We start from the raw sequence: 11,313 nt of genomic DNA on the forward strand, positions 1-11,313 counted from the left end.
GCTCTGAGTTAGAATCGACTCGATGGCAGCGGTTTGGTTTGGACTTTTGCTCAATCCTTGAGGAGGACCATACAGATTGGGTTCAGTTCCTCTCTTCCTGACAGGTCTGGGTGAGAGGTGGGGGAAGGTACCGACAGGTAACATCAATCAGCTCTAATGGTTAACACAGCCAATTCTGGGTGTGAGAACTTGGAGCTCCAACATGGGACTGGTCGGGTTTTGCGTGCCATCCTGTCAGGTACAGAACAAGCCACTTCAGGAGCAGCAAAGGGGAAGTCACACTACGCTAAGCGAGGGCCAGGAGTGGAGCTCGTCATCTGGACCCTGAGATCCCCACACCTTGAGCCTCCTCGATGCATGCACAGAAAGCCGGGGCCCAGAGGAGAGCCCAGTGCCGCTTGTGGAGTGCGGTGTCTCCTCCTGGCACTTAACTGGGGGTGCCAGGTTTGCTGGGCAGAGCTAGAGCGGAGCACCTTCGGGCTGAGATTTCTGGCAGCATAGCAAGCCCTCTGGGCATTTGTCAGCAGCCCTCCAAGGGGCGAGGGCAGAGAAGAGGATGATGTCCTGCCTGAGTGGGCCTCACCTCGTCTCTAACCCGTTAACTTCCCTGGCGAGTCTGGCCCGGGACTTGTGTGCCCGCTGCAGTGGATGACTGGGGCGGGGGAGAAGCAGCGGGTCCGTGGGAGGCACAGTCGGTGTCAGAACTGGCAAAGAAGGAAGGAGGTGGAGAGAGAGTCACGCCACCTCTGAGCTGGGCTCACGCTGATGGTGATTCTCTGCAGTCCCCGCTGCACCCCCACGCCTCCTTCAATACCAACTCACGGTGACCTCACGGGACAGAGCAGAGCAGACAGGCACATCCCGCTCGTGCCGAGCGCTGGGTGGGTTTGAACTGCTGACATGTACTTCACCACCGTGGCCCCAGGACTCCGCATTCTGAACAAAACCTGCACAGCTCCAGTTGTTCTGACCCCACAAATGAATCTTTCCACTCAAGCCCCTCAATAAACAGCCCGTGCCGCCCGACAGCTGCGCCAAGACATTCCTGGGCTCTCCTGCAGCAGGAAGCGCAGCACGGTCTGCTCCCAAGTGTCGCTTCACCGAGAGAGGACACCCCAACGCCCAGCAGTAGGCTCACACACCCACAAAACCGTGAAAAGTGCACCGGCTATGTGCCTGGCGGTTCGAACCCACCTCACAACTCTGGCTAGACCGATCTGGTGGCTGCTCCCATAGATTTCAGCCCAGAAATGCCCACGCGGCAGCTCGGCACTGTCACCCGCACTCGCTGAGCTGAGGCAACAACCAACAACATAAATCACCCGAGCTGCTCTTCAAAACTCCAACCAAAATGAGCCCCGTCACGTACACCACAGACTGGCCAAGTTTACTCCAAGTCGCACCCCCAAGTCCCAAGCTCCTTCAGAGTCCCTTGAGTGAGACTAATGGGTCAGCGCTGACTCTAGGACCCGGCTGAGAAGACAGATGGGAGGCAGTGAAACTAGAGCTTGCGCCTGATGCCCTGAGCAACCACCTGTGGGCAAACCGCCTGTGCGGAATCTGGGCAGTTGGCTGCTGGGCGCCTTCTCCGGTGAGGTTGGCCCCTCAACTGCTGGGTCAACCTTCAAAGAAAAGCCCATTGGATGAAGTCCCAGTAACACAGTCCGGGGGGATGGAGGGCAAAGAACAGCAGAGGACTGGTACCCACCTTTCCTGCCCTCCAGGTGGGGTTGGGTGGTCCGAAGCAGCTCATCTGCCTCGCTGTACTTGGTGAACAGCTGCCAGAACAGGGACTCCCGGGAGCAGCCCTGCCCAGCCAGGACCGGGGCCAGCCCTCTCAGGTGCACCAGGGCCGAGAGGATGCAGTCTAGCCAGCACAGCGCATACGCGTTCTTCCACTGGACCAGGCCAGCCCGGCGAGACGGTGGCCCCCCGGGGGCCAACGGCACTTCCGGTTCAGAGGTACAGCCTTCCGCCCCCTGGGTTCTGGAGACGTCGACTGTGGGAGGGTGGTCTTCTGGGGGCAGGTCAACAGTGTCAGTTTCCAAAAGCCCCTGCTCCTCTGAGGAGCCCACTGGCCGCGAAGGACTGTGGGAGTCATGTTCCAGTGGGGCGGGCGAGCGGCGTGCGACTCCATCGTCGGCTTCTCCATCTCGGCTGCTACTCAGCGTCCGTGCCCTGCCATCAGTGGCATCCTGGCTTCGGGGCCTCTTGGGCTCTGTTCCGAGAGGGGAACCTGGGCAGCCGGCTGCTGAGTGCCTTCTCTTCCGAGGCTTATCTGCGGAGGGCTGGTCTTCCCAATCAGAGCCACGGGCGCGACTCAGAGGTGTGGTGCCCAGAGGGTAGATGCACTAGAAGAGAAACATGAGATGAGGGCATCCACGCAAACCCACACAAGCATGCGCTCCCCGCAGACGTCAACAGGGAGTCAGCGTGAGCCCTGACGTGCACAGTAAGAGGGTAGTGTTAGTGACCGTGAATTTGAAGGGACCAGAGACAAACAAGTACTCGACACTTATCAGAAATTCAGCCCCGCCAACAACAGCATCTCCTAGCTCATCTGAACGAGCCCAGGATTCATCTGAGCCACTCTAGGCTTTAAAATGGCCAGGAAAGCATTGGTTATTTTTGCTTTAATAAAAAAGCTAACTTCCCCTGGTGGTGTAGTGGTTACAAGCTGGGCTGTAATCCTCAAAAAAGCTAACGTCAAGCAAGTGTACCAATGCCAGCAACTTCTCAAACCTCAGTGACGAGCCAGTGACTGGCAAGCGACCTGACTGTCCTGTTCCCAGCTGGGAGAGCGTTCCCAGTGCCAATTCTGGAGGGAGGTGGTTTCCGTGTTGACACCACAGGCATCGGAGAGGAGAGAAGGGCTGGTGTGCATCTGTGCTGGAGGCAGGGGCACGCGGAATGGACGTGAACGACCTCATGGAATCCCACTGTGATCAACAACACTATTGCAGCCAGCGGCCACAGCAGTAGACAAACCACGGAAACGCCAGTGGTTCTTCCTGTGTCTGCAAACTGCCAGCTCACGGCTTCCATCAAAGCCTGCCTCTCTCTTCCACAAAGAGCCCCTGGAGGACGGGCACCAGCCAGCAGGAAGCCCCGAGAGCCTGTGAAGCACATGCTCACTGGTACCTGTCCATCATCCTTCGGGAGCCCCATGGGGAGCCCAGCCCCCTCTGGAGTAAGCAGCCAACCCCCTGGGGGTCTGCCACAGGGCCACTTCTAACACCAATTACCAGCCAGGCGACATCTCAGATGTCCCAGAGGGCAGCATGTCATGTGTCAGCCTGCAACATGGGGAGAAACAATAAAGGAAACCCCTGCCCCACCCTGTTCAGAGGTCTGCGTCACAGTGAGGGGCACCTCCCCCGGCCCGGGGCTCTCCTGCACTATGTGCAGTGTCCACAGGCCTCCTCAGTGGGGGGCCTGGTCACTCATTCACCAAAAGCGCTCAGCTGCTAGCCAGAGGCCGATCCCAACCAGCCGCTCTTCCGGAGGAAGGCGAGGCTGGCAGCACCTGTAAAGATTGGCAGCCTCCGAAACCCACAGGGCCAGTTCGCCCCGTCTGCAGGGTCAGAACGGACTCGACGGTACTGGGCTCTTTGACTCATGAGACTGCACTTGAGGACTTTTGAGTATTAACCGGTCATTCAATGTCAGCACAGCTGGACATGCCCACTGACCCTCAGCTTTACACCCTGAAGTTATTTCCCAACTCCTACCATAGGGTCGGAGCCCTGGTCGTGCCGTGGTTACATGTTGGGCTGCGATCCACAGGGTCAGCAGTTCGAGACCACCAGCCGCTTCCTAAGAGAAAGCCTGGACTTTCTACTGCAGAGAAGAATTTCCATCTTGGAAACCCACAAGGGCAGTTCTACTGTGTCCTACAGGGTCACTGTGAGCCCGTCCATGGACTCGATGGCAGTTGAGTTTGGTTTTCTAGGGTTTTTGTTTTTTCCTGAGGGGATCATAGGTCAGAAAACTCAGAATACTTTAAAGTCAAGAGGAGTAACTCTGATCCAAAGTCCCTATAAAAAGATACACAGAGCATTGTGATTGTTAGTCCAGCCCAACCATCTAGTACAGTGGTTCTCAACCAGTGGGTCACGATCCCTCTGGGGGTCAAATGACCCTTTCACAGGATTTGCCCAATTCATAATAGCAAAATTACAGCGATGAAGTACCAGCGAAAATAATTGTATGGTTGGGGTCACCACATGACTGTATGAAAGGGTCGCAGCATCAGGAAAAGTGGAGAACCACTGATTAATAGCATTTAAAACCCAAATCTTATTTTTTTTTTTTTAAATGCCTAATGCTGCTCAAGAAGCCCTGGTGGAGCAGTGGGTCACGCGCTGGACCGCAGACTCAAGGCCGCAGTTCCCACCGAGGGAGCAAGAGGCGGCGTCCAGCTCCCACAGACAGGGCACTTCTACCCTGTGCCCAGGGTGGCGAGGGGTCAGAACCAACTCCCTGACAGTGAGCTTGGTTTCTATGGTCTGAATGCTGGCTCGCTCAGGGTTTTTGGAGCAGTGTGCATAAGTCAACCCCTGCTTTTAGTGCTACAGGACAGGAATAAGGAAAACTACGTTCAACAGTAACCAGGTCTGTGGGAAGGCCAAGGACAATGAGAAGCACACTGAACACTCCATTTTGCCAATGACAAACCCCCGAAGTATGTGATTTGAAGACTTTTAACATTAATGATTTAAACATCTCTTGTAAACGTCATTAAACAGTAAAGAGAATGAGTAATGGAATGATCAAGAAAAAAAATCAAGCTTAAAAAACTCCTTACTGGAAACACTGAGAGTCCTGCAAGTGTCACTGCAGTTTGGTATTGATTTTGATCCAGTGTGATGAGTGGTCCCTACTACCACCAACCTAAATTCCGAAATCTATTTAAATGTAAGTATCTGATACAAGGAGTTTCCCAGGGGCTCCCTGCAATTCCTAGCAGCTGAGAGAATCTTTGCCATACGCAGCAAACTTGGTAATTCCCCGGAAATTAATCATTTGATCTGCAGTCCCTACAGATCACGTATCAGTAAATGTTTTCTTATACAGGGCCATGAAGTCAAGACTTCGGGCTTTGGGAGCCATGAGGACTCTGTCCTGTCACAGCACAACTACTGGATTGCCAATGCAGTGAGCACGCTTCCAGTCAGTTCAGAATGCCCATGACTGAGCGAGGAGGCTCCGTTACAAGGAAACTATTCACGAAGAGTGAAATTTGAATCTCACATACGTAGAAGAAGACTATTCTTTGGTTTTGTTTATGGTTGAACCATTTAAAAACGGAACTCATTCTTGGCTCATGGGCCACAGAAAACAATTGGCTGACCCCCTGGGTAAGCCAAAGGAAGCTTGGTGGCACAGTGGCTGGGTGTTGGCCTGTTACTGCAATGCCATCAGTTCGAGTCCAGGAGAAAGAGGGGCGGTCTGCTCCCATAAAGATGCACAGCCTTGGAAACGCACAGGTGCAGGCCTACTCTGTCCTGTGGGTCCACGGGAGTCGAAATTAACTTGACAGGAGCTGGTGTTTTGAGTTTTGTATAAATTGATCTCTGTCATGAAGTACACTGTAGTTAGCTGCTGTCTTACTGCTAATGAAAAAAAAGAATTAGCCAAAGTAATTAAGTTATTTGTATACATTTTAAGAGATAATGCTTAAACTTCTTATATTGTTTTGCTCATTTAAAAAGATTATTTCAAACACTGAAAGTGATTATCATACTTCTGTCCTTTACAGCCACCCCATTTCCAGTGGACAGAAGTTTCTTTGTGACTACGGTAAAATCTGTAAAAGCCATTCCCAGTGCGTAGCAGGTGGAACCCTTTAGAGAAGGCAAAATCATGCTATTCCCACTAGTGGGGAGTCCTGGTGGCAGTGAATACACAGTGCCCGGCCAGCACTCAGAAACCGTGGGGGGGGGTGGGGTGGCCAAACGGGGACAAGGATCTCTACCCCTGTAGAGTGATACACTGGGACACCCACAGGGGCAGTGTGACTCGGTCCTCCTTTGGAACGATTCGATGGCATTGAGTTTGAGGATCCAGAGAGTGGCAGCAGAGCTGGTGAGCTGCACCCCCATCAAAGATGGGAGGCTGGCAAGACCCGGACAAACAGGACAATCCCGTCAAGTCCCGCCTCTCGCTATGCGCCAGTGGGCTTCAAAGAGTTGATGGGAAAGTTCCGTCAACATTTAAATCCATTTTTCCACCATGTTTCCGCAGCCCCCTTGCAAGATAGCCCTTGGCTAAAGAACTCTACTGAAAACGTATATACAATTCAGAGGAAAAGCAGGTGAACTCTTGTTTCCATCAGTAAGCTCCAATTTCCCATCTCCCCATGCTCACAGTCCCACTTTGAGTTTGCTCACTGAGCAAACCTCTGCATAAAGTTTGTCACTGGCAGTGAGCTGTCAACCACCCAAAGGTCATCTCTCACCCTACTCCGGGCAATCCAACGGGTTTCCCTCCCCTACCCAACTGACTCTTTCTTCAGCTCCAGCCTGGCGCCACCAGTTAACCACACGGCTGCTAACTAAAGGCAGCCGGCTGGGAGGCTACCCATTGCCTCTAGGGAATAACAACCTGTTGATCTGATCCCACTAAGAAAACCCGACAGGGCACTCCTGTCCCACAGGCTACTCCCACCATCACCACCGCCAGAGACCAGCAGCGTGCGTCCCACTTCCCGGTGCCACCTAGCACTATACTGGGGGGTGGGAGTATCAAGAAGTTCATGGGAAACTTCCACTGTTTTTTGGTCCCATTTGTGTATGCATGCTGTGTGGAGGCCGTTTCTATCAGACCCACTCCCCCCCTTCCCCCCGTGATCACTCAGTCCCACGTGCCGAGACTGTGTTCATTACAGGGCTGGTGGTCAGCGGAGTCTTAACTTCCCGTTTGAGTTCTGGGACCTCAAACTCGTCTCAGTTTTGCTCTCCCCTCAGAGTTCACTTCGTGACTTCTTCAGCTCCCCACCCTCCTAATGCTGGGTGTTCTGGGGCTCAGTCCTGGGACCTCCTTAGCCACCCTCTGGGTGAACTCACCCAGCCTCGTGGCTTCTCATGCTGATGAAGCCTACATTTCCCGCTCAAACCTCACACTCCATCTAACGCCACCAACTTAGAGCCAGCAGTTTACTCCACACACGCATGGGGTGGGAGACAGACTTCCCCAGCGGGACTGGAACTCCCTCCTGAAGCCTTCCTCTTCCTCCCTATCTCAGTAAATGGCAACCCATTCTTTCAGTGTCTCAGGTCCCAAATCTCGGACCGTCCATGATTCTCTCCCCTATCCCGTACCCTAATCTTTGAGCAGATCCAGTGGTCTCCCCCTTCAAACTATCTCGGGAATTCAATCAGGACGCCACCCCGAGGGGACACGGCCATTGCCTTCTCACCACCAAGTCTTGCCCATCACACGGACACTCAGTCACAGCCACCGCGACTCTTGCAAACATCTAAGTCTGATGTTGCCAGTCTGGTTCTTAGTTCCTTTCTCCCAGGGCGAAAGCCAGAGCCGTGGGCAGGCTCTAGCCTCCCTTCTCCCTTCTCGAGACTTCCTTCCAAACCCAAACACCCCGCCAATTAGTCAATTCTGACTCACAGAGAGCCTTAGAGCAGGGGAGAAGTAGCTGCCCCCACGGGGTGAGACTGTCAAAGCCCCAGCTCCCAAGCAGCAGCAGGTGGTTTGGAACTGCTGACCCTGTGGTTAGCAGCCCATGGTGCAACCGCTGCACCACCAGGTCTCCGCAGACCGGCTTCCCGGCAGTCGCACAGACCTGACCAGCAGCTCCCAAGGTCTCTTGGGGATTTTGTCATTGCTACCCCGCAACTAGAAGGCTCCCACCTCCACCTCAGCCCCCATCTGCTCCCATCTGCTCCCCCGTTTCCTTCTGGCTTCTGCTTGTGCCACTTTCTCATAGAGGTGCTCCCGGCACATGCCCGTCCCCAGCTCTCGAGGGGCTTCCATTGCTCCCTGTCCGTCACGTCACATCACGTCATGACACGGCACACCCGCCCACCACCCCCTTACTCTCAGTCCTGCCCAACAGGTTTTTAAAAGGTGATTTCCATGAGTTACTACTTTAGCTGGAAGGAAACAGATCTAACGGCGGGGCCCGGAGTCCCTGGGGCTCGGCTGCTGACCAGGAAGATCGGAGGTTGCCAGGCAGTGGGCTTCCAGGAGACTGCCGGCCCTCGAATCCCTGTGGGGCAGTTCTTCTCTGCCGGACAGGGGCTCAGAATTAGAGCTGACTCCGTGGTTCCTGCATTTCAATCCCAGCTCAGCTGCTCCAGGGAAACCTCACGCTCCCAAGCCCTCTGAATTCATCGGTCCATTCGAAAAATGGGAATATATCTACCTCATAAAGTTGTGAGAATTACACACATATGAGATACTGGTGCAGACTGTCAAAGTTAATACAATGTAGATTACAGAATTTAAGGCTTTCTTATCTGGAAGTTGTCCTCATTGTTCTCAACTACTACAATTCATTCTAAGAGGTATAGAGCCATTTAAAGCTCCAGCAAAAATGAATAAGTAAAACAGACCTAAAATACACAATACTTAGTTCCTTCATGTTCACTGCCATCCAGTGGATGCCCACCCACAGCGGCCCGATCGACAGGGTGGAGCTGCCCCTGTGGGTTTCCCAGGCTGGAACTCCTCGTGGGAGTAGAAAGCCCCGTCTTTCTCCCAGAGGGGCTGGTGGATTCACAGTCGGACCACAGCCCAGCGTGTAACTACTCCACCACCGGGGCACCCAATACTTGGTGCAGAGCTTACTGGTCCCCCACGTGCACAAAGCACTTCCAAACACTCTTCCAGGTATATTAGAAATTAACAGGTCTTCACGTCTGTCCCAAAGTTAATAAACCAATCCCCTCGTCTATGTGCTAACAGGAAACAAAACTTCCATAGGGCTCATTTAAGACAGAGACATAGACAGATAGACAAAATCGATCTTGAACTGTACGAGGGGTTTCAAAAAGTGCATGGAAAATTCCATTATCTTCCAGTTCCGTTTTTCCAGACTTTTCTAAGTCCCTATCCTGTTCCCCTCCCACCTGTCAGGTCAAGTCTAATGGGAATGAGCATTTTTTCAGGCAACAAACTCAGGAAGTAGCGTTCATTTAATAATTTGCCTGAGTACAATCTGTTAATGAGTTCACTTGAGGCACGTCAATAGTGTATGTATCGGAAGCGGTTTTAAATTGCTTACCAGATCGATGATGATCCGGCTAGCATTAACCACTTACATTCTGAAACATCAAGGAGGGGTGCAAACAGACACACACAAGACAAAGCAAGAGGCTGCATCCGTGGAGACGAATACTCTACCTGCAGGTCCTCGCACAAAAAGATGGATTCTTGAAAACTAATCCGGTAAGTCTTTAACACTTTGAACTTCCCCTTCTCTCTACAAGCCGGGCAGTACTCCCCCACTGTCGTTCTGGTGGAGTCATGAGTCTAGAAGAGAAACAGCGCAGATGAAAACGCAGGCCCCCCTATCGCAGATCCAATCACAACAAACGCTCAATGGAAAGGTAACGGGGGGAGGCAATGTTTAGCAAGAACTAAGTCCTGGCAAGACATGTTAAACATGGCCAATCGGGGAAATGAAGCCAGGCCTTTACAAAGAGCTACCGTTTCCAAAAGAATGTTTCCACTCTGAATACCACATGGGAAGTGTTTAGAAATAGCATCGGTTTTCATTTGCAAGGAAAAAAGGTAATGCCAACTGCCAGGAAGCCACACAGGCTCCGTATTTTCAGAGGCTAGTGAGGCAGTGAGTCTGTTTTACTTTAACTTTCGCCTTGCCATAGAAATGCAGAGAGAAAAACACATTTTAAAATCTTTCGCCATTGCTGTAAGATTTCCGTGGACATTTTTCCCAAGTTAATGAGTAAAATTAAAGCCAGATGTAAGTTTCAAACATAGGAGGAAAGGAAAAATTTTGCGCACCGAGGCAAAAAATGAGTTCACTAACTTTTCCCAAATACCCCACCATGGGGGGTGAAGAGACCCCTCGCCCAGGCCCTTGTCCAATCACTGGCAAACCATTTCCAATCTTCAGGGAAGCCATCGTTCCGAGTCATTGGCTAATTTAGGTCACTTGAACCATGTCAATATCCCTAAGGATTTTTCAATGAACCCTGGAAAAAAAAAGTCAATAGGCAATTAAATAAGAATCCTATACACTTGGAAAATGAGCTAGACTATAAGGCTAAGAGACAGGCTACGCACATTTGAGAGCTACGCGTTTGAGGGTAAACACATTCTAAAACACAGACAGTGGGCGTGAGCGAAAACCAAATACGAGACTGGTTTCTCAATCCCAAGGAAGCTGTGGGGAGCGGGCGGATGGAGCAGACACATTTGCAAACAGATCAAACCCAACCTGTCCTAGAACTAGCCTTGACTGAGCGTGAACAACAGCGACCAGAAGGAACCCTGGTGGTGCCGCGGGGTCAGTGCTGTGCTGCTAACCTTAAGGTAGGCGACTCAAAATCTACGCAAGAAAGTGGAGGCTGTCTGCTCTTGTACAGATGTATAGCCTCTGACTCTGCCCCACAGGGTCGCTATGCACCAGAATTGCCTCCACGGGGTGGGCTTGGTTTTGATACCGACCAGAAGACGCCAGTGGCCCACTGGTCAGGTGCCCGATGGGTAACCAAAAGGCTGGCAGCTGGAATTCACCAGCGGCTCCACAGACAAAAAGTTGCAGCAACCTGTTTCCACGACGCTCTGCCCTGCCCTGTAGGGTCATTAGAGTCAAAGACGACAGCAGTCTGTTTGTCCAAAGATCCACAGCCTTGGAGAACTAGGAGGCAGCTCGACCCTGTCTGTAGGGTTGCTCGGGCAGGAATCAAGAGCAGCAGGTGTCTGTCCTGAGAACAAAAGCTTTCCATCTGCTGCCAGGCAGGAGCACAACCACCAAAAAGTCTCTCTCCAAGAATGTAGAACATGTCCCAAACTTACTGCGGTGACTCCTCTTGAGGGGGCTGAACTAATGAGCTGTATGGCACAAGAACTACAGCCAATACAACTGGAAAAGAAAAAACTCTCTCTCCAGTTGGGAATCCTGTAACTTTTAAAAACTGACAACAGAGCGCTGTTTTCTATGAATCTATCTGGAGACAAATACATAAATAACTGCAAGCTTGTTGGGTGCAGTCCCCTGGGGTGGTATCTGTTCAGGAAAGGCAAAGTTAGGGAACCAGAGCTACATAGAGATATGATACTAAGAGCCGTTAAATATGGGTTTAAGACTCACTCTCTCACTCACTC

The 11,313-nt window shown here is 52.1% G+C and overlaps 1 protein-coding gene across 1 annotated transcript in view; it reads right to left on the minus strand.

Moving 5' to 3' along the window:
- Positions 1-11,307, minus strand: part of USPL1 (ubiquitin specific peptidase like 1) — a 37,650-nt gene extending 26,343 nt beyond the window's left edge. The window contains exons 1-3 of the mRNA XM_004714837.4: positions 10,013-11,307; positions 9,364-9,492; positions 1,709-2,351 (exon numbers count right to left, since the gene is read on the minus strand). Coding sequence (XP_004714894.3) covers positions 1,709-2,351; positions 9,364-9,492; positions 10,013-10,108 — 868 coding nt within the window. The 5' untranslated portion in view covers positions 10,109-11,307. The remainder of the gene's footprint in view (positions 1-1,708; positions 2,352-9,363; positions 9,493-10,012) is intronic.
- Positions 11,308-11,313: the final 6 nt, after the last annotated feature.

Source organism: Echinops telfairi, unplaced genomic scaffold (assembly GCF_000313985.2).
Source record: "Echinops telfairi isolate 266 unplaced genomic scaffold, ASM31398v2 ScPeMD7_2565;HRSCAF=3150, whole genome shotgun sequence".
Lineage (NCBI taxonomy): Eukaryota > Metazoa > Chordata > Mammalia > Afrosoricida > Tenrecidae > Echinops > Echinops telfairi.